Source organism: Spea bombifrons, chromosome 5 (genome assembly GCF_027358695.1).
Source record: "Spea bombifrons isolate aSpeBom1 chromosome 5, aSpeBom1.2.pri, whole genome shotgun sequence".
In the NCBI taxonomy this organism is placed as follows: domain Eukaryota; kingdom Metazoa; phylum Chordata; class Amphibia; order Anura; family Pelobatidae; genus Spea; species Spea bombifrons.
Genome location: NC_071091.1, coordinates 58,915,576 through 58,938,728, shown reverse-complemented (window position 1 = coordinate 58,938,728; position 23,153 = coordinate 58,915,576). Strand labels below are relative to the sequence as shown.

Here is a 23,153-nt window from a genome sequence, read left to right as displayed (position 1 = left end):
TTTGGATGCATATTTATACTATATAAAAGGTATCATGTGTGCAGGTCCAGACGAGACAGCCCTGACACTTTAAGGCCATCGGCCGCCAAATGACGTCAATACGGCTGATTGCTGGATATGAGAAGATGCATGTTACATTTCTATGCTCATGCAGCAAGTGGCTGGCCATATGCAGCCTATGGCCGCGCATTGCAGCATAATATGGAGTGATATTGGCTAGTGGCCCACCAGGCATTTGATGGCCAGTCAGGGAGTGCAGTGAGTGAGCATTGGCTAATAAGGACAATAACAATCATTTGGAACCCAACTCTTGTATTCACATAGAGGTTGGGAACAGGGGTAGGCAACAATGTTCTTTGGAAAGGATATTTGACTAAATGTTCCATAAGCAACAATGACTTCAACAAGGCTCGTCACGGAAACTGGTGTCTGGCTACTGGCACTTTGCTTAACCCTGGTGGGGAAGTTAGATGCTCTGCTTAGCTTGTTGAGTTGCTCACTAGTGGAACCAGACCTGCCCAGCATATAAACCAAAGTGGGTTTGTTCAATCTCATTCTCTGCCACTCTTAATAAGCCCACCAGACCACACATTGGGCTCATCCAGCTATATTCTTGTAGTTTTAGTGATTTTCTTTGTTTTATATTGCTATATTTTTATCTATGTCGAATTGGTTGGTTTGTAGTGGTTTCAAGGTAATATGATTCCATTCCTGACTTTATATTATATCAGGGGCGTACAACCGGCGGCCCTCCAGCTGCTGCAAGACTACATCTCCCATAGTCCTCAGCCAGCCCCTTAGCTGAAAAAGCATTATGGGAGATGTAGTCCTGCAGCAGCTTGAGGGGCGCAGGTTGGACACCCCTGTATTATATAGTAATTTAAAAAATATATATATCTGTCAGCATAGGAATTAAACACATAAACTGGCCAATATGACATATATGTTGATTCTATTGGAATCAGATTAGCTAATATGCTATGAATTGATTGAATTACTGGTAATGACATGGGGGGGGTATCATAAATGAATACGGAAGGCTCACATCTCAGGCCTAAAATCATTACAATGTAATCAAACACATCAAACAGAGATCTATGAGCAGACTATGAACAACCTAATGATTTATACCACCCCAGACCTTTTGTTAATAACATAAAAGAAAGTAAATAAAGTGCATCATGTGTAATATCATGAAAGCAAGCCTTAATTTATGTGTAAAATACACTTGATTAGCCATAGGGCCAAACTGTACTGAAGTCTGCATCAAAGGGATGATATTCATAACCTGACAATGAGCGGCACATTAACTGTGCATTAATTTCAGCATTTCAAGGCTGATTATATAATTCACATAAAAAAAATGTTACTTGCTGTTTTTATAGCTGTTAATTATAGGACTCAAGTACAAAAAAATGTTTTTATAGAGCCGACACTATACACAAACACACATTTTCACTGCGTGTGTAGCCTTATTAAGCATTTTTTTCTGAATTATCCTACACTGTTATTTTCTCTTGTGCTACACATGGAGACAATATGTTTTGTAATGTTACAGATGTGTCTAGTTCTTATTATTATTACCTTTATACTCAGGGTCCATAGTTTGTATCTTGCAGTCCTGATAATAATGCAGATCTTAAGAAATTGGTCAATATTTCAGTGATAAACTGCCGATCAAGCTCACAGAGTTAGGTGGTCATATCTATCATCTATAAAATAACATTGTACCCGCTATGTTCACCTGTGGAATAGAACAAGGCCGTTTATGAAATCTTTTTAGCTCACACATCATTTTGTGAATGTCCAGGAATCAGGAGGTCAATGGCAATTCCAATGGTATGTCACCATTAAGCTGGTTTTATGAATTAAATAGAATTAAAAAATCTACTTACATAAATAGCCATAATGTAGACCATCTAAACAATATTTAGTGCATCAGAAATGTTTCGCTGTGTGTAAATATATTCCATTTAACCGCGTCTCTTACTTGGTTTTATTTTGACACAGGGGCTTCTCCATGATAAGTTGATCTCCATGAGTGGTTGATCTTCATGATCAACTCATCACTGTGAATATAAGTATCACAATTTTAATGTGACAACATTCACAGAGTTGGGATGTAGTCTTCAACACTCCACAAGTCCATTCTTTAGTTATTATCTCTGAGGTCTTGAATGGTTGGGATTTTGTATCTTACTCAATGAACGTAGGGCTCTAGAAAGTTATCACAAATCTCTTGTCTTGGATCAGTACACAATACCATCGTTGCATCCTGCAATGGTCAAGTTTCAGATCATTAGCTGTTACTGGACTTTATCTCTCAAATCTTTAACAGTCATAACACAACAAGTGGCTGGCACAAGCATATGGGATTATTAGTCCAAGGGCAACTATGCTTGTATGGGTCACCCAAAATAATATTGCCTACAAAGTGTGGCAATGCTTTAACACTTTTTTTTCTTGCCTTACTAGGCTGCTTCATCAGACACAGTAGAGAGGTCTATTCATTGTTCACATCTATGAAAGGTTGATGCGTTCTGGCTGCACTGACAAGTCATGTTATGTCTGAGAACAGAACTGCATTTATAGGCAATCAACACAAACTACAAAGCTGCCTTGTTTTCGCGTTATTTTCCTATGTAAATAGCACACATGGGACAATGTAACCCTCTGTTTCTCACAGATGATTATTCAACTCTTCTCAACTATGAAATGATTCCTTTATATGAAAAAATGAAATGGGCTCAGTCAATTGTTAATTATGTAGCTTGTTCAGACCAAAGTAATCCATTCTTGAAGTTATTGAAAACCATTTACTTGAGAACCAGCCTTATTCGAGTCAAATAAGATATACATTTCGATTGATTTGTATTCGTAAAGGAAATTATAAGGAAGCGGTTTTATCCAGACCTTCACACAGAGAAACAATGAACGTTCCCATCTAAAATATGAAATGTGCATTCACTTTAATTGGAACACAGTTGTGATGTTGCTGTACAAAGGGATGTAATTATTTAATAAAACAGGGTTTTATCCTCTGTCAAGATTATCTCTAGGCAGATCTCCTCTACAAAGCATCTAGAATAGTGACCTCATGTCTGAAGTTGACTGATATCCTGTGCAATAGCTTCCTGCCAATACATGTGTTAAGCTTGCAAATGACTTTAACTCATGCCCTGTATATGCTTTAAATTAATTCCCCCCGTCATACGTTTTTTGTATCTTCTGTCTATGTAGTTTTATTGATATTCATTTACAGTTTTATCACAACACTAGACGCGGAGAATGGTTTATGGTTTCTACTGAACAGTGTCCGCATATGAACGTGTGGGATTTAGCATTCACTATATCACTGTAGGTTTGTAAGGTCAACTGAGAATATATATATATATATATATATATATATAATCACAAAATAATTATATCTGTTTGCATGGATAAAATTGGTTAAAATATTCAGACATACTGTTCCTTTATATACCATGCATAGAAGACATCCCCGGCACTTGTGTGAAACACCCTTCAGAGCTGCGTGACTCTTACCCTTTTCAATTGATGGCATGCCTGGCTGTTAAGCAGAAGAGCATGGAAGGGTAGCAGCAAGGTACAATTCTGCATACTGCTGCTAGATGGAACTCCATTGGGAGCCCATTGATACACAGTATCCCCTTTGGTGCGGCTAAGTTGGCTCACATTCTGCTTTATGAGCAGGACCACCTCTGTTTAAAATATATATCTCCTCACTCACAGAGCCTTCATGTTTCTGACAATGTGAAAAAAATAATTGCCCCCATATACACTTTTTTCTTAGATTTGGCAACTAGGTGACTCCAGTATTCCGCAAAGGTTGTGTAGTTCACATACGCTTATGCGGTATGTAGTATTTGGACCACATGCAGTAAGCCTCTCCTGATGCCCCTTTCAGCTTCCGGTATGATTTTATTTTCTTTTTTAACACTTTCCTGTTTTGTAAAATACAGCATTTAAAAAATTTCATAAAACAGAAAACAATAAACTAATTGGAAAAAGACAATATATAAATAACCTTTTTTAACATAAACTGCAGTAGTGCATGCTTTATGCCTAATCAAAATAACAAAATGACAAGTAGGAAGGAAAGTAATTAAATTATAGCTTCAATGTGAAGGCACGTTTTTTAAATTGTATAGGTTCAGAGCTCATAAATATGGTATTATGGATGAAAGAATACAGCTGGCTAGGGCTCCTGTGCATTTTTAAGAGCCATTAATCATGTTTGACTGTAAAGACATAACCTACAGTAAGAAGCGACTGAAGTTTCTTTGCCAAAGGATGCTTTTCTTCCCTGCGGAAAACAGTATCAAAGGCCACTAACAATGTCAGACCTAAATGTTCATCTAAAATAGGTTACGCTCTGCTTTTGTGACCTTGGCAGCGACCTCTTCTAAACGAGCAAAGCATATCAATACCCAGTTGTGTGTGTTAAATACATAGAGTGATTTGCAAGGTTTAGTACTAGTGATGATTATATATTTATGACTAAAGCGTTGTAAAAGCTATTGCATATATATCTTATTGTTGATTGAATTCAGATTCATAGTGTAAGTAGCTGATCATGTAAGCATAGGCTCCTATATTTCTAGGGATGCTCTGGTAAAATACCAGTGCCTTATTATTGTTGGCCCACTCCTTGTATTTGGAAGAGACATTATACGCTATGTATCGCTTTGGTGGGGCACTTTCGCCATTATGTACCTGAACTGAGAATAAACGTTAAGGCTCCTATCCTCTAAAAGGTACCATATTTTTTCAACGGTCATCGAGTGTGCTGCCATGAGTAAACAAATTTATTGAAACTACCCATAGTCTGTCTGTTTGGTTTGGCAATCAATGTAATAGTTTTGGAGATATTTTGAAGGCCGAGATTAGGGGCAGTCTGTGGCTGGCAAATGTGGCACTACGGTATACGCAGGGTAATCCCTTGGGCCCACCTCATGCAACGTGGCCTAGAATCTTGTTCCTAAGCTAATAACTCTGATTCTTAGTTTACATATAATTACTCGTTTCATGGCTTGTACCGGAGTTAAAGGCGATTTTTAAAGACTTACAGATTAATGATAGTGTGCCCAGTGATTGGTAGATATAGACATGTGGATATATAGACAGAAAGACCAGTGATGGGATGAAGTAAGTTATATACAGCCCGAATAGACTTTACCGGGATGTAAAAGCTAACACAAACATCAAAAATATCTGAGGCTTTTTGAATGGCACAGGTTAAGGATCAGTGTTGGTATTCCGGCTATGCTAGTAGTTGACATAGCCATATGGAAAGTATTTCCCTTGCAGCAAATGCATGCATTGATAAAAGGGTCAGCGTGAGGAATACTAGAAAAAAAGAATGACTGGCACTCAGTTGCACTCAGACTTTGATGGCCCCTGAACTACAAAGAGTGCACATTTATCTAAGGACAAGTTCCATGAAGAGTTAAAATGTCTCACGTTCCTTATTACATAGAGAAGTGCCGTCACTAATTAGAACATGCAGTAAATGGGATATTAATACACTATCCATGAAGATACTTAGGAAGATACAAATGTTGGCTAGAATTCACAATACTTGTCTAAAGAAATTGCACACACCTTAAAAAGGTGAACTCAAGTATGTTAATTTAACACAGGGATAAACAAATATCAGTAAATGCAAAAGTGCTTTCACTACTAACTTTGCCACATTGGCTGTAAAGAGCTTCTGCTGTGGCAATGGTGTGTGTTAACGTCAGAAGTTTTCTTGTGATCTTATTAGATTCACTGTGGTTTAGATGTGTTGTCAGAGCATGCTAGGTTGTGACTATGGGATATGTGTGTTTGAACACTTAGCAAATTTTTTTTTGGGGGGGGGGTTATTTATGCATGTCAAGTGTTAGTTAATGCAAGTCCAAATTCTAGTTGGCAGTTTTGTGTTTGAGAGTTACATCTTAGTCTACTTTGTCCATGTACTGCACTGGCTTTGCAGTGAATAGACCACTCTGTGGCCTTGCCTTTATCATATTTTTATTCCCATGCTTTATTTAAGTGATGTAATAGCATCAAAAGTTAAAAAAAATGTTTTACAAAATCAAAAAATAATACAACATAGGTTGTTTATGGTGGGAAGTATGACAAATGCATACTTAGATGAAGAAATTTGTCTTTAAGCCAATCTGTGAGGTCAGGCACTGATGTTGGACGAGAAGGCCTGGCTCTCAATCTCTATTCCAGTTCATCCCAAAGGTGCTCAACGGGGTTGGGGTCAGGGCCTGTGTGGGCCAGTCAAGTTCTTCCACACCAAACTCACCCAAGCATGTCTACATGGACCTTGCTTTGTGTCATGCTGAAATAGAAAAGGGTCCTCCCCAAACTGTTCCTACAAAGTTGTGAGCATAGCATTGTCCAAAATGTCTTTGTATGCTGAAGCATTAAGATTCCCCTTCACTGGAAGTAAAGGGCACAAACCCTGAAAAACAGCCCCATACCACTATCCCTCCTCCACCAAACTTTACAGTTGGCACAATGCATCCGCCAAACCCAGACTCACCCATAAGGCTCCCAGAGTTGCCCATCAGACAGCAAAACAGAGAAGCGTGATGTGAGGCTCTACAGAACACATTGTCACTACTCCAGAGTCCAGTAGCGGTGTGCTTTATACCACTTGATCCGACACTCTGCATTGTACTTGGGGATGTGAGCCTTGCATGCAGCTGCTTGGGCATGGAAACCCATTCCACGAAGCTCCCACTGCATGGTTTTTGTGCTGATATTAATGCCAATGGAAGTTTGGAACTCTTCAGCTGTGGAATCAGCAGAGCGTTGGCAACTTTTAAGCACCATGCGCCTCAGCACTGACCCCGCTCTGTGACTTTACGTGGTCTTCTGCTTTGTGTCTGTTGTTCCTAAACACTTCTACTTTCCAATAATACCACTTACTTCCTTTCACAGTACCACGCTTAAATTTGTGCGTAAACTCTACTGTGGTGATGTTGGCAGATCTGTGGACACCTACATATAATGATGGAACTTTTAATACTCTGTCGAGCCCATAGTGTTCCCTAATATATGGTAAGAGCCACATACCGGCGAACATTTCAGGTGACCAAATAGGGACACCTGTGTTGGAGTGTGTGGCAAGGAGGAGCAGGGTCAAGGAGGAGCAGTGCCGGAAATGGTTGGTGGCCAGGCTTACCTAATTAGCCACCTAGAAATGCTAGTGTCCTAAGGAGGTTATGTGGCACACATGTAAAAAAAAGCTTGTGCTGCTGCAACTGCATTTTCAGCTCACTATGACGGTCTGGAGATATCAGAGGATCTCCAAAACATCTCATGCGTCCTACTGTCTGTAAAAATGGGACAATAGGGCAGCTACCTGGGACAGCGCCACAGACTGTCTAATGGACACTTTGACGCGTTGTCAGTACGCCCACTGCTCTGCCCAACCCCATCAATATTTATAGTTTCCAGGCATGAGATTGTGTTTGTCCCCGCCACATAAAGTAGACTTTTATTTATATAACTAGGCTTTTGTGGACTCTGCAAGCTTCTGTAGCAGACAACTGCGGTAGGTTTGAAAAAGATAGCATTGCATATCATGTCAAACATTGAGAGAGATATTTGTCACCTCTTTGAGGTCCCAAGCCGATGACAGATTGACATTTCATTTGCAAACTCACATCATGGTGTTCAGCTTTCATTATTTTTACTATCTATTTTCGCCAGTAATGTCACATTAAACCAATTGTCATTTAGTAACCACTATATCGGTGTGTGTGAATCATGGTCATGGAACAGTCCTTTGTATTGTGGCCGCCCGCAAGAATGCTCTTAATTTGGACAGTATTATATAAATATTTTCTGCCATAGCTAGTTTGCAAATGAGCAAAATGTGCTAACAGAAAAAGAGGGTTTGCGGGAGAAGTTAAACGGCTAAATTAATATGTATATCAATGTGTTCAATTTGAAGAAAAATATCAGTACCCTTCTATGGTAATTAACCCTTTAACACTTTTAGCCTTAGGTTTTATCTCATTCTGTCTCATGAGAATCATATGCTGATGTTTGAGAATGCACAAAGCTTTCTTTTGAAACTCTTTATTGCATAAATAATCTAAATATAACTTTATTATTATTATTATTTTAAGCACCAGAAGTATTTTGTGTATTTAGATTTACAGCACATATGTTTTCCATTACTGGCTTAGCTTATGATATGGGTGTTTTATAAAGCATAAACACAATTGATATTGATAGATAAGATATATTCAGCTTTATTTGTGATTTAAATGATACAGAAACACATTACTGTTTTTCTAAGGAACAAATACCAATAAGAACATTTGTAACACAAACATTATAGAAAAAGCTACGCGTTTCCAGATGAGTTGAGAAGTGAAACATTTTACTCTTAGTCTTCATTATGAAAGAGCAACTACATTTAGCTTCTTCTGCAAGAATGCGTTGGTAAATAGGCAAAATGTCTTGAATGACATCTTATAAGCAATGTATTTTGTTGAGTCAACTTGGTTCTTATTGCAGAAGAATTTCTAAATTGGTCCTTACCAACGCATGATATAATATTTGTATTTATTAATGCAAACCTATATTCATTTGCACTCATTCTTTATGGTAGCTTATAGTAGCCTCCTTCTCAGTAGCTAAAGGCCTAGATGCAGTTGCCTCTCGTAACCCCATAATTTGATTCTTGTTTCAATTCCGTAAAACTATTGTCTACATGTGGACATAGATTTTGTTGGTATATTATACATAGTGTGTATCTAAATCACTTTAAAAAAATGAAAATGATAAATATTTGAAGAAAGTAAGATGTGGTTAAATAAATGATTCACTTAAATGGATAAACCTTGTATTTACTTGTTTACGTTACTGCTTCATTACTTGGGGTTATAGGAGAAAGTTTTTCGCCAAAATCTCAAAATTATCATAGGATGGTTTAAACAAAGGGTCCTTAGATTCATCTGACCAACAAAGAATTTAGTGTACAATTATGGACCATTTCACACCATTGCCTGCGATACAAAGGAGGCATCATGAATTCAGTCATCTTGGGCACTGCATGGTTTCATTATGTAGTAATGCGTGAAATGTCAGCTGCTGGTGGAGCAGCTTGTATGTGTTTGTATAGTTCTGAAAGCTCATGGTATACATTTGACATGTATCTACTGAGGGTGCATAATGATTTATTAGAGTTTTAATCCCTAAACATGTTTTACATAGACCTTGGTAATCTGAGTCAAGTATCCATTTGTGTCCAATAGGATTCCAGCTTTGCAGCTCTTTGTAGTGTCACCGTGATTGAGAACCTCCACGTTCTTCCTTACTTTAGCAGAATTCTGAGTTCTCCATAAAATTAGTTAAACTCCTTATGAATTGTCGAGGTTTGTTGCTAAATCCAAATCCATCTATGGTTGCTTAGTACCAGTAAAATGTTAGTAGACAACAATCAGCAACGTAGCATTAGAGGAGAGATAACTTCATAGTCATAGATAGTCATGTGGGTCCTGGGGATAAGATAGCTGCACCATGGTATACACACAGTGAGTTTTAATTACGATTAATATTGCGTTTTTTTATCTGTAAACCCTACAACAGCAAAGTGACAGCTCTGTTGTAAGGATTTTGTTCTATGTAATGTTAGTATGGCCTGTATTGTCATTTATTATTATTATCTTTTATTTCTGTAGAACCAACAATTTACGCAGCGCTTAATACAATACATAAATTCAAGGGGTATGACAAGACAAGAATTGACAGACTAAGACAGACCGAGGTGGAGAGAGCTTACAATCTCTAATGCTTGCCAAAGAAAGTTACATGGACATATATACAAAAAGCAGAACACAAGCGAAGAATATTGTAATTATTTTATTGCATGAAATGACAGAACGGGCATTTTAATGAATTGTCCTATCTTGTGATTAGAACGCCTTGTAGATAATGGTAGGGATAATTGGTGTAATATTTTAACAGCACAGAAGTTTCCTGCCATAACTCACATCTTAGTGACAGTTCTACCTTAATTTAAAGAATGCTGTTGTCCCATCTGGGTAATAATTAAATATGACGTCAAGGAACATATAGTAAATTCCTTGCGATAATCATAATATATTCATTATGGCCGTTCATCAGTTAATTAAACCTGTAGGTTAAGTCAAGGTCAGACATTTTGGAAAAGATATGATTAACCCCTGCTGTATAGGCACCTCAATACTAAAAGGATAAAAGATTTACAAAAACCTTAATCTGCCATATGGGATTAAAAATCTCTCTCCCACAATAGCTGAAGCCTGCCAGGTCCTTGTCCTTGGGGGCAATGACATCTACAGACACAAATGTACTCTGACATTGCTCGCATTCAGCGAGTGGTTCTTGGTTCATTTGTTGCAAATTAGGGCTTTGCTCTGAGACCGAAATATCTTTAGAGCCTCAGGCCAATGTGCTCCAGTCCATAGGAAGTATATACAATGCAAATGGAGTATTTATATAGCATCAGAACGTCAAAGAGCTGCACGGATCCACACAGATATTCAGATCTTTTAATGAACTATCGCCGGATGATGTTTTTTTAAAAAAAAAAAAATGAAAAAAGAGGGTGTTGGAAGAGCATGCGTAAAAAAAATGAGCCGAGCAGAAGTGTGTGGGGCTATTATTCTAATCCTCCCCTTTTCTTTCACCTCTTCCACTTAAAAAAAATTATACTTTTTATACTTTACTGAGACTATTTGTTGAACTTTCCTAGTTATTATGAGGGGTTTTTTTTTTTACCTTTCATCTCGCTGGCCTCATTTGGTTTATAAAGTTTTTTTTATATATATATATTTTTATAAACATCAATAGCGGATTTTTCTCCCCAATTCAGTTTCCATTTTCTCTTGATTTGCAATTTTCCCAAGTTTAAAAGGGTTATGCTCCGCTGTGAATCGCTCAAATAAGAAATTCTGAAAAATCAGTACCATTCTTGAACTTGGGCACTTTGAAGAATAAACCCTTTAGCTAGGAGCAAAACAATTTGCCATTGACTCTAGCAGCCGACCATAAGCCAGGATAATACAATGCGTGGAATGTTACAGCAATCCTGTCATCTTTAGAAAGGATCATCTGATAGAAAAAGACGCCATGGTTAAGTCACAAGGTCTGACTCCCGGTGAAAGAAAAAGATAGATTTCTTTGCACGTCTTATGGGAGTTACACGGTCCTTATAAGTTATATTACTTTGATAATTGTCCTTTAATGTTCATATATCTGTGGCCTGTGGTGTGAAATATTCTGGATTCAATTTATTTTGAACATTTTGTCAACAAATCCCCACTCCCTTTTGACTTACAAGCATACAAATAAATAAAAAAATCTCAATCTTTTTGGTATTCCAAACAATGCTCCTCAGATGTGCCGCGAATTGTCTGGGTGGTTGATAGGTATTTGTGAAAGATGAAACATGCTGACATGGATTTATCCAGAGTAACTGCAATATTTCCAGAGTGCGTTCTCTCAGACAGAATAGAAAATAGTGCAGAACGTTCAATCACAGCAGGAGAAATGAACAGAATCGTAATTGTAAAGTATACATCTAAAATGCCTTTTTATTTAATTTAACTTTCCAGAGGCAGGGCAAAAGGCAAACGTGGACGTGTGTAACTTTTGGCGTGCCTTCCTCCATTCTATGCAGTACATTAGGTTACCACTTGTTCTTGTCAAACTGCTTCATTGACTCTGTGATATTTTGTCCCCGCAGATTAAATAAGAAAAAAAGATAATCTGGTGCCAAGTGAGGAGGACAAAGTGCCAGAAATGAACACAAACGATGCAAATGCTCCGGAGGGGGGCCTCAATGTCACGCTGACCATACGGTTATTAATGCATGGGAAGGTAAGTTCTTTCCACTTCTTTGAATTTATCTAAACTTCCATGTCTTCGTTAGAGCGGAAGTAACACAACAGCGGAAAAACGCGTATGGACAATATACTTATAAAACAATATACTATAATTAACGTACAATCACCCAACGCCTTCTCCATGGCCATGGATATATCTGTGCTAGATCACCAATATGTGTTACGGATATAATTGTACAAAAATACAGTATATTTATTAAAGCAGGAGTTTTAAGGTGAGTTTGCAGGTTTCTGTAGCCAAGAAAAGTATATCGTTTCGCTTAATTGTAAGCCTAAAATAAAAATGGTCAAAATGTATAGCAAAACAATGCCCACTGCTTAAGTGAACATCGTGTTGGTCAAACTTAAGATGAGACACCTCTGCTTATTTTGTGTCCTTTTATCAATTGGTTGGCGCCCAGGTGCCCATCTACTAGAAGTTTCTTATGGCCAAGGTTAGAAGATTAGCATAAATAACTTGTAGTGAAGCAGCAAATTAAAACTGGCCAAGCATCAGCAAGATTGGGGTTACTACTTGACTAAAAAGAGGAAAAGAACCTATTTTCTATTTTGTTTATTAGAAGTAAGATAAGCGGGGGTAATCTGGAATGTGACTTTGCTACTAGGTTTATGTGAGATGTAATGTGCGTGGCCATAAGTTGTCCATGTCACTAGACAGATTCATTAAGAAGGATCTGCTTAAAGCTGTTTCAGCCTTTACAGTCTTTTCCACGATTTGATATAAACGAATGTTCAATATGCCCACTTACCAACCGGCATGTGCTCGGAAAACACAAGCATATCAAAGCAGATGTCCTGTCCTTGGGGCAGAACCTTAGTATTTACCATGCCGCTAGTCAGCCAAAATGATCACACGTGAACTAAGTCATTTTAACCAACATAGTTTATTATAAACTGGACGATTGTTCCGTAGAGGGCGTATCTAGTTTGGATTGTTTTTGGATCTATTAACGCTACATTCTGTATAATATTACAACGTACAGATCATTAGATAACAAAGAAATATAGTGACAAAGGTTTGCAAGAAAAATACTGAAGAACTGCTGCGAAACATCTTTTCATTACTTTTAGGGTTATTCTCTTTTCATCAATATCACATACAAAAAAGTAGCAGAGAAGGGACTGACACCTAATAGTCTGCTGAACATTGCATCCCGCTCAAGGTTTAACTCTCTTGTGCTCTCTCTTGTTACCTTCTGGACTCTTGCTGGCCAAACTAGGTCCCACTTGGCAAATAAAATCCTCTGAGATAACTGCAGGCCACACGCATTCATTTGTTGCGGATAACTTGGTATGGCACATTTTTGCTATGTTGTGCTCCTGATAGGAGTCCTGATTGAAATCAGATATGACTCTACTTGCAACAGCCCTGACAAATGGAGAGATGCTTGAATAGATCGGAATATTTATGCTTGCTTGACATATATGCTTGCTTGACATAGACTATACTCAATGTGCCTGTCCCGTTTACTTTATTTTGCTCTGCTTTAAATATTACGGTAGAAATGTGTTATTGTTTGCATGGTGTCCTACACGGAGCTGGCTCATCACACAATGCCCGCACTCAGACATCACTCCCCACACATACCCTCTGTACACTCAACATTACTCACCCCATCGCCTCTCATCCATATCCGAGACCCATGTATGCATGTCGGACAAGTACGTTCTATGTCTTGACATGACAGATTTGAAACCCTGTTAACTTTACATTTCTGTAACTTTTCTTGCACACTATAAATGGACCATACCTGGATCCGATAAACAAATTAATTTAAAAAAATGCAGTGTTCTTCCATGTTTCTGTGAAATTTGTTACGGACAGACTTCCCCATAGAGCTCACCCTGGGTAAGGGACTAAGCTTGGAGTTATCTGTAGAAACCTTCTACTATTTGGTGATTGCCTCTAGCTTAGCACTACGGTTGCTCCTGATGGGTTTTTTGTTATTTATAATGATATCGGGAGTTGTAGGAAGCTTTACTTTTGCATTCAAAATATTCTTCATCTATCGCTATAAACTCAGACTTGAGGAGACACAAATTTGTATCAGCATCATTTTATGTGTAAAATCTTGCTTGATACGTAGTCCTAAACATGTTTAGCTCACTGATTGAACTGTCTGTCTGGAGCCTTTTGAGGATTTCTCATACCTTCTCATTATTCATAGTTTATTCAAATTCATTTTTCTAGGTTGCATCGTATTTCTGAGCCGATTTTATGTTAATCTTTGTAGAGAGAAAACATTTTCTGAAATGGAAGGAGAATAATTTGTGTATGCTTAAATATTGGAAAAAAAACTTCATGATAAATCAGGCATACCTCTTTGAATTTCAGTCAGTCTTGGTTTATTGTACAATGGATAAAGCAGTGATTCTTATTACGTATGTCTAAATATATGTCATGTTATTGCTCTGGGGTGGCACACAGGCATGTATAGCAGCTAATATATATACAGTGATGTATAGGGTGGGAGTCCTTTTTCGGTGTAACCGGGAGCCAATCGATTAAGCTCCCTTTTGCACCAGCATTGATTGTACTAAAAGAGAGATCATTGATCTCCCCAACCTGCGTATTTACACTATGGAGGACCGTGCCATGTCCGCAGAGCCACCCTAGTTTATTTCTGCCCAGATCCGCATTTCCAAAGCAGAGCGATGTACACCACTGGATAAATATACCAATACCCCAAAAAACATATTAGTTCATAGAAAAGAGGGAGCTCATGAGAAGAAAGAGGGTCTTGGATTAAAACGAAGGACTGCCTCTTAAGAGACATGAAGGATCCGTTGCCGTTTTGGAAATCTAGGTCGTACACTTTTATTTCCAAAGAGAAATAATATTGCAATCTAAAAAATACTACCAGGAAATAAGCTGTTAGTTTCAAAATGAGAAGAAGAAAACATTATTGTGTTTGTAGCTTTGTGATACATATGAATGTTTGTAAACTAAAGTCGCTGTGAACCGCCATCTTGTTTTCTTGGTGACTACAGCCCCAGTAGCTTCTGTGTTGAATTCTTAAAAGCAACAAGTTCTTTCTTCTTTACTGTAGCAACATTACTAATACAATTTTAAGGATTTTGTTTTACTTTTGTTGATCATGTGTCTCTTCTCCGTTACAGGAGGTGGGAAGCATCATTGGAAAGGTTGGTACATCATCTTTAATTTACTTTCAGCCATTCCCTTGTTACGTTTCATAGCCCTGCCATTCTTAAATGTCTTTATTTTGTCATTTTGTTTTGATAATAGAAAGGTGAGACCGTTAAGAAGATGCGAGAGGAGGTAAGAATATGTTTTCTCTATCCTTTCAAGTCTTGTTTGTGTTTGGTTTCTAAAGACAAGGAAACAGTGCCACTTTGTGGACATAAGCAGTATTACAACCCGTGTTGTTTTTGCTCAGCTATTCATTTGTAATAGTACATTACAAATCCTTCCTCCCCTTTATTAAATAAATTGAATACAAAAAGCATATTGAAAAAATGTATTCCAGGTTATTTGTAGAAATGTTTATTTTCTGGCCAAGTCATAACGAGAAAAGGCTTCCTGAAAAACAAGTTGCCATGAATAAGCAAGTGTCTTTAAAATGCAAAGTGCAATTTACAGGTTACTATACATTTACTCAAGTTCTTAGCAGTCTAAATGAAATCATTATGAAACCTGAATAAGTGCATTAAGTGTAATGGTTTGGAAAAGAACAAGGGAGTAATGGAAATTGTGCCAACACATTATAGCTAAGAACAATCAGGATAAGGACATCAGTGGCTCCTAATATCAAAGAATACCCTTTTCAGTCTTCGCAGCTAAGCAATCTTTTTATTCATCTCTGCTTGGTTTCTGTCTAAGGGTCACTTAGAAATGTCCTTGTGTTTGAAACAAAATAACATTTTTGTCCATTAAAATAACATGAAATTAATCAGAAATACAGTGTAGACGTTGTTAATGTTTTAAATGAGCGTTGTAGCTGGAAACGGCTGATATTTAACAGAATATCTTCATAGATGTACAGAGGCTCTTTATCAGTTATCATCACTCCTGTGTTTAAATTGTAGGTTTAATTGACTGATCCAAGTTTACGTTTAAAAAGCTAATTGATCATTAGAAAACCCTTTTGCAATTATGTTACACAGCTAGAAATGTCCTTGTTTTCAATGAAAACAGCTAACTGACCCCAAACTTTTGAACGGTAGTGTTTATATTTATTTTTTTGTCGCCATTCACATAATGGTAGGCATATGGGGACCAATATTTGGTAAATCGTATGACTAAGCCATCTGAAATGGGTTATTGTTTACAAAAATGATGACTGTTATAAACCTTTTTTTACTGTTCTTTACAGAGCGGCGCTCGAATCAACATATCAGAAGGCTCCTGCCCTGAACGAATTGTAACAATAACAGGACCAACAGATGCAATATTTAAAGCATTTTCCATGATTGCACTCAAATTTGAAGAGGTAAAGATATACTCCAACTCCATCTTTATAATGTGTGGACATTGTTAATACTAAACAGGTAGTGTATGAGAGGGCTGACAATTTTCATTCTGGGAAGCAAGCCTAGCAAAATGGTCAGTTAATCCAGTAGCCCAATTGCCCTCAGCCTGGGGGGGCAATTGCTCCTTGAATACCAATTCCAATAGTATTTCTTCTGGTATAGTAGAGGTTCCCTAGATGAGCTTATATGCGTTCTCTTTTACTAATGAAACATTTTGATCTCTACATTTAATGATGATTCTGAAACTGTGGCCTTTTTGAGCTGTGCTTAATAGATTTGACTTTTGCCCTCTTAGTACATGGGAAGATATATATTATTTTTGATAAGCTTTCTCATGTTTGTTTTAAAGTTCAATACAAATTACCTAATGTTCTGTTTAATGGAAAAAAGGGGACTCTTCATTCACTTAAAACGCTTTTAGCTGTAACATTGCTGGAAGAGGAATAATGGGTCAATTTGCAAGCTGTTTGATCCTTTCTTTTTGCCTTCTGTAGACTTATGGGAGAAGCAATTGCTTCCAGTAATGCACATTAATGGCAAAGAAAAAAAGGAAAAACCCTTGCAGACTGGTCCCAAAGCAGATTGAAATTGAAAGAATAATTGCACACTTTCAACTCCGTAACTGTATGATTCAATTATGTATTGATGTCAATGTTTAACATTTTACAAGGTATACATTTCATTTACCGAGGTCTGTTTTTCTGTTCTACTTTATATTAGCGGTTATATATTATGAGCCCACCTGTATTATATAGCATTAAACATTTTCAATGAGACAAAAAACTAGCAGACATCAACAGTATTTTATTCTGTTAGTGGACAGTATCTTGTTAATTACCTACACTGGCATTGGTCATATGCATGGAGGTCCAGAGGCCAAAGGGGGCAATTGTTCCAGCAGCAGGGGAGTGAGAAACAGTAGGCTATTTAAAGTAGGTTGACAAGACTTATAAGGGAGAAAAACACCTGGTAGCCAGGGGAGTGCAGCAGAAAAGATTTTATTTAATGTTGTACACCCCTGCTGTCAGAGTGGTTTGGTCTGCTGTCTTCCCCTCTCTCTAGCTGGTCTCCTCTCCTTCAGTCTGACAGCTGCTCCTTTACAGGCATAGAGTCCCAGCATGGGCAGAGACACAGTTTGCATGCTGCAGACACAAGGTAGTTTATTTCAAACATGTATTGCAGCTAGGGTTAGTTAATATTCTAGCTGTTGACATGACATTTCCCATGACTCCCAGTCTGGTATATTAAGCATCACGGGGAAGTGGGAAATGTTAGCTTTCATATCATTATGGATTGGTACTGCAGATGCTGTGGAATGCCCATCTCATGATTCTCAGCCATCCGTTCAGTTGGCTAAACATCATGAGTATTAAATGTTAGCCACAAAGTGTCGTATTTTTACTCCCTTCCCTTTTTATAATACATCGGAATGTGGTGCATCATAGAGCTAGACTACACTACATTGCATTTTCTGGACTACAACTGCCATGATGATGAGCATCAACTAGTTGATTATCATGGTAATAGTAGCTGGTAACTGTAGATTGGACTTGGTGGGGGGGGGGCTACATCAAGTGTACAATACAAACACTAACTTTTGTTGACTGCATCTACAATAATATTCAGCAGCCATATTGCACATATTGAACTTCATGGGGATTGTAGTTATAGACTGGGGTTGTGGTGGCCTACTCACACACTAACTGGAGCTCCTATGATATACAGTTAGGCAATGAGGAGGCAGTAAGGAGGTACTGGAGTGGCAGAGGGGAAAGGTGGGGAGAATATTTTGCCCCTCCCGGAAAAAATCCTGTAGACGCCCATAGCCATGTGTTTATACTCATAGATCATAATACAAATGGCAATTTAAGTCCTGATGCACAGGTAAGACAATTCACCCCAACCCCTCTGCTTTGAAAAATTGGGGTATTATGTATCCTAAGGTGTTGCGAAGGGCCAATTCTCTGCCCCTACACTCACCATCATCTGAATACAGGGTTTATCTAGTCCTATGAGGAGAGAGGTTGCTCATTCATCTACCCTCTCCCCTCTACCCCCTGCCGCAGGACACTTGTTGGAATGCCAGGAATAGACAACTAAGACAGACAGATCACCAACAGAAAAGTAGACTAAAATTAGTAGAAGTTGTGTCTGTGTCTATATAATATCATTTTAAGTTCTGCAGCTTTTTACGCATTATCAGATATACATACCTGGGTGCCTCCCTTACCACATCCCTTGTGCAGTGGTGTAGGGCATCATAATAACGTTAAGGGGGACATAAAGTCCACCTGTGGCACTCCATAGTTTAAGTAGACCGGTTAGATGGGGGGGTCACCAATAGGGTGATTGGTCCTTGTTTTGTAGCAGAGGGGCTACCATTACACTGGAACTGCTACCCTAGGCAAGAGTATGCCACAGACTCCAACGTTCATGAATCTGCTTAGTCCGGTCCTGCTGGGGATGGATTTAACTGCACTCACCTGCCTCCAAGTATCTTACTATGTACCTTTATTGTAGCCTTTTCAGAGTTACCCTACTATGTAATTGGAACTGGCAGCAACATTAAACAGCATTTGACCACACTGCAAAAGACTACATATAAACAGAGATGTGATTAACTGCATTTCAGGTTCCCTCTAATCCTCTCTTAAGCAAGGAGAAAATACCTACAACTATAACCTCTGTTAAAATAGCGTTCCTCCACAGTAGATGAAAAATACTCAATTAAGAGCTACAATGGAACAAAAAATAAAGTTTGTGCCAAGATTCTGTACAGTTATATGATAGTTTACATTCTCCGAGTCAGAGCGACGGCCCGCAAATAGGTTGTATCATGCGATCTGCTCTCTGGAAAGTTTATAGAGGGACATAATCCAACAAAATTAAAAATCAATATTCTTGTTGTGAGTTCAAGCTTAGATTGGGCATCCAGTAAATCTTGTAAAGGAAATCTGGTATAAAGCCCTTTCTTTGAACAATAGTAGCTAAAGTTGTCCATAGTAGTAATATCATACAGTCCAATATATCAGTCACTGCAGTATTAGAGTTGTTTTTACAGCTGCGTGCCATAGAGTCAGCTATAAACCACGGTGCCTGCATTGTCTATTGCTAATAGATGCTGAAATTGCTATTATCTCTTTGCTATAATTAGACTCAAGAGTTGAACTTAATACTCTCTTTGCTGCGGTGAACAACGCCTTTGTTATGTTGCTACGAGCTCTTCCAACTTGTTATGAGCACAAAATGAAATAACATTCCACACTTCAATCCATATATCAGCAGCCTAATTTATTTGTACATTCCGAGCTTGTGTAATATTAAAACAATGCTTGATGGAAAGGCTTCGGCCAATTTGTAACATAACTAATTTACTTTCATGTCTGAACCATCCTCCCTTACCCCCATAGTTTTGCCATTAATGGTTTGGACCACTGGTGGATTATTTATGTCTACCATGTTATTGTATAACCTCATGGAGTAGAACTCCAGTTTATTGATTGATTATGAACGGAAGTTACATGCACTGACTGCACTAATGAACAGCATATGCTATGCAATAAGGATTATTGATGAAGGTTTATGGTTGTTTTATCTCTTGTGTGGCATTATGTATGACATCTTCTCTCATATCTGTTGTGCTAGTAACTAAAGATCACTATTATTAGAGGACATTCAAGGTGAAAGCACAAATAAAGTAAAAGATAAGCCACATTTTGTTACATCTGGTTGACTTTTTCCTGTACCAATAGTATGTTCAACTAATAAATGCTAGTTTCATTTAATTGGTATTACTTTTTGTCATTTCAGGATATTAATGCTTCCATGACAAACAGCACAGTGACGAGCAAGCCACCGGTGACACTGAGACTAGTTGTCCCTGCAAGTCAATGCGGATCTCTTATAGGGAAAGGGGGTTCTAAAATTAAAGAGATCAGAGAGGTAATAATTGGTTATTAAAATCACTGAACCTCATAAAGCAGCAATCACTTTGAATATAACACATGTTTTTGTATTATTATATATATATATTGTTAACAATGTGGACAGCACTGTTTATTGGGCCACATATGGTGATAATGATATTTTACCATCCAATGTTCCCCTCAGAAGAACAGCTTAGCTCTATATGTGCAGTGATTATATTGTTCTTCATGGGATGAGACCTGTGTTGGTGATGGCTAGCCACACTTAGAAGCAGGACTGTCTTTCAAGTGGCAGGAAAGAGATGGAGAGTAAGGCACAGCTGGGGAGCAAGATGGGCCAAGCCAAACATCAAACCTCCCATACAGGGAAGACTGGAGAGTTCTTTGGTATGACTGTTGTCTTAGGGAGAGGGCTGGACAATGAGAGAAGATACATGAAAACAAAACAGGTCTGCGCAGTAGCATATGAGTATGTATGACATTATCAGGCCAAGTCTCTGACTGCTGTCATGCGATGGACAGCATGTCCATTATCTGTTTTGGATTCATCAATTAAAGGAAATCTATTCATCTTGGCATAACAGCATTACAGGTCCTGGAACCTACAGCCATGTTTTAGGAAAAAATGACAGAGAAATGTACCTTAAAGCTTACTGTAAAGGCCAACCTTACACTTTAAAAGGCCAAATAATTGCATAGCACTAACGTCACTAGTTATTGAGTACCAAGATGCCACTGAAGGGATAAACAATAGCACAAGTATCTCTACCCTTTTAAGAAAGCAGTCAAAAGGCATTGAACATACATTACTGACTGAACATTTGTAGCCCTCATGAGAAGAAAAGAGATGTTTCCAAAAATACCTCTTTACCCTGTGGCTTGCAAAGTGCTTTTTAAGACTGGTGTAGCCCTTAGGGAACTCTGCTATTATTTAAGATGAGTTTCCCATCTAAAAGTTAAAAGTTTTTTTTGACTTTGGGTTTCCTCAGCCATTTTTAAGATATTTGAAACATGTTATTATTTCTGTACATGTGTTATATAGTTAGAAAACAAGTTGATTGAATGGAATTAGGATAATTAGTGTGTTTATGTGTGGTTTAGTTGTGGGGCATAAGGGACAGATACCCTAGGGTAACTACAAGTTGGATTGGCCACAGAAAGCTATCAAGTATATTAACAGGCCATAGAAGTCTCTGACTAAAGTCATGCGATGGACAACATGTCCATTATCTGTTTTGAGTTAGTTAACCCCTTCTGTACCGATGACGTACCTGGTACTTCCTGGTTGGGTGTCACCCACAGACCGGGGCGTACCAGGTATGTCATCGATGATGCACGATCCAACGTCGCTATGGATGCTGGGATCGCGAGGGGCGGCTGCTACTGACAGCTGGGTGTCCCCAGCGATCCGTACCAGCCACTCCCCCTCAATTCCGTGCACGTGATCAATTTGAAGCGAATCACGAGCATGGAATTAAAATATTTAAATAAAACTGCGTTCTTCAAGTGAAGACGCAGTCCAAGAACGCCGGTACGGAAGGGGTTAAAGGAGATCTACTCATCTTTGCCATAATAACACTACAGGTCCTAGAACAAATAGCCATAAGAAAAAACTGCTGATATTGTAAATTCTATGTCTAGGAGATAGAGTCCCCTTAATAATCACTTTAACCCTCCTAAGAGACTGAATCGGCTGATTCAATTTCATGGTTGTGTTTGAGGAAATAGTGTACTTTTTGCTTTGTATATACATGTACTAAGTAAACAGTGGTCATCTGTTACTTATCACGTGTCTTAATGACCTAGAAGTGGCACAGAAACGAAAATATCTTTGTGTGCGGATCATCCCAAATTGCATAGTTGGAAACTTGCATAATGATTTTATTAAATGGTACAACTATATATATATATATATATATATATATATATATATATACACACACTCACTGGCCACTTTATTAAGTACACCTGTTCAATGCTTCCACAAATAGTTGATCAGCCAATCAACTATCAATCTCGTTACAACCAAGGTATGCAGAATACCATCTCTGAACGCACAACACATTGAACCTTGAAGCAGATGGGTGACAGCAGCAGAAGATCACACCGGGTGCCACTCAGCTAAGAACAGTAAACGGAGGCTACAATTCACACAGACTCACCAAAATTGGACAATGGAAGACTGGAAGAACGTTGCCTGGTCTGATTAATCTCGATTCCAGCTGCGACATTCAGATGGCAGGGTCAGTGGTGTAAACAACATGAAAGCATGGATCCATCCTGCCTTAAAACAATGGTTCAGGCTGGTGGTGTGGGGGTATTTTCTTGGCACACTTTGGGCCCCTTAGTACCAATTGAGCATCATTTAAACACAACAGCCTTCCTGAGTATTGTTGTTGACCATGTCCATCCGTTTATGACCACAGTGTACCCATCTTCTGATGGTTACTTCCAGCAGGATAATGCACCATTTCACAAAGCTCACATCATCTTAAACTGGTTTCTTGAATATGACAATGAGGTCACTGTACTCCAATGGCCTTTGGGATGTGCTGGAATGGGAGATTCGCATCATGGATGTGCAGCAACAAATCTGCAGCAACTCAGTGATGCCATCATGTGCATATGGACCAAAATCTCTGAGGAATGTTTCCAGCACTTTGGAGAAAGAATGAAGGCAGTTCTGAAGGCAAAAGGGGGTCCAACCCAGTACTAGCAAGGTGTACCTAATAACGTGGCCAGTGAGTGTATATACATGCAGATAAATGTACCAGGGTTTAGTACTAAAGTCATGATATACTTTTGGTGTAAA

General features: G+C 38.3%; 1 protein-coding gene across 8 annotated transcripts in view; it reads left to right on the top strand.

The window, feature by feature from the left end:
• The window catches only part of LOC128497386 (poly(rC)-binding protein 3-like), a 292,930-nt gene that overhangs the window by 247,076 nt on the left and 22,701 nt on the right, over positions 1 to 23,153 (top strand). For all 8 annotated transcript variants that reach the window (XM_053467439.1, XM_053467438.1, XM_053467434.1 and 5 more), the window contains 5 exons: positions 11,765 to 11,898; positions 15,045 to 15,068; positions 15,172 to 15,204; positions 16,259 to 16,375; positions 20,226 to 20,357. In XM_053467439.1, the coding sequence (XP_053323414.1) occupies positions 11,821 to 11,898; positions 15,045 to 15,068; positions 15,172 to 15,204; positions 16,259 to 16,375; positions 20,226 to 20,357 (384 nt within the window). In that variant the 5' untranslated portion in view covers positions 11,765 to 11,820. The remainder of the gene's footprint in view (positions 1 to 11,764; positions 11,899 to 15,044; positions 15,069 to 15,171; positions 15,205 to 16,258; positions 16,376 to 20,225; positions 20,358 to 23,153) is intronic.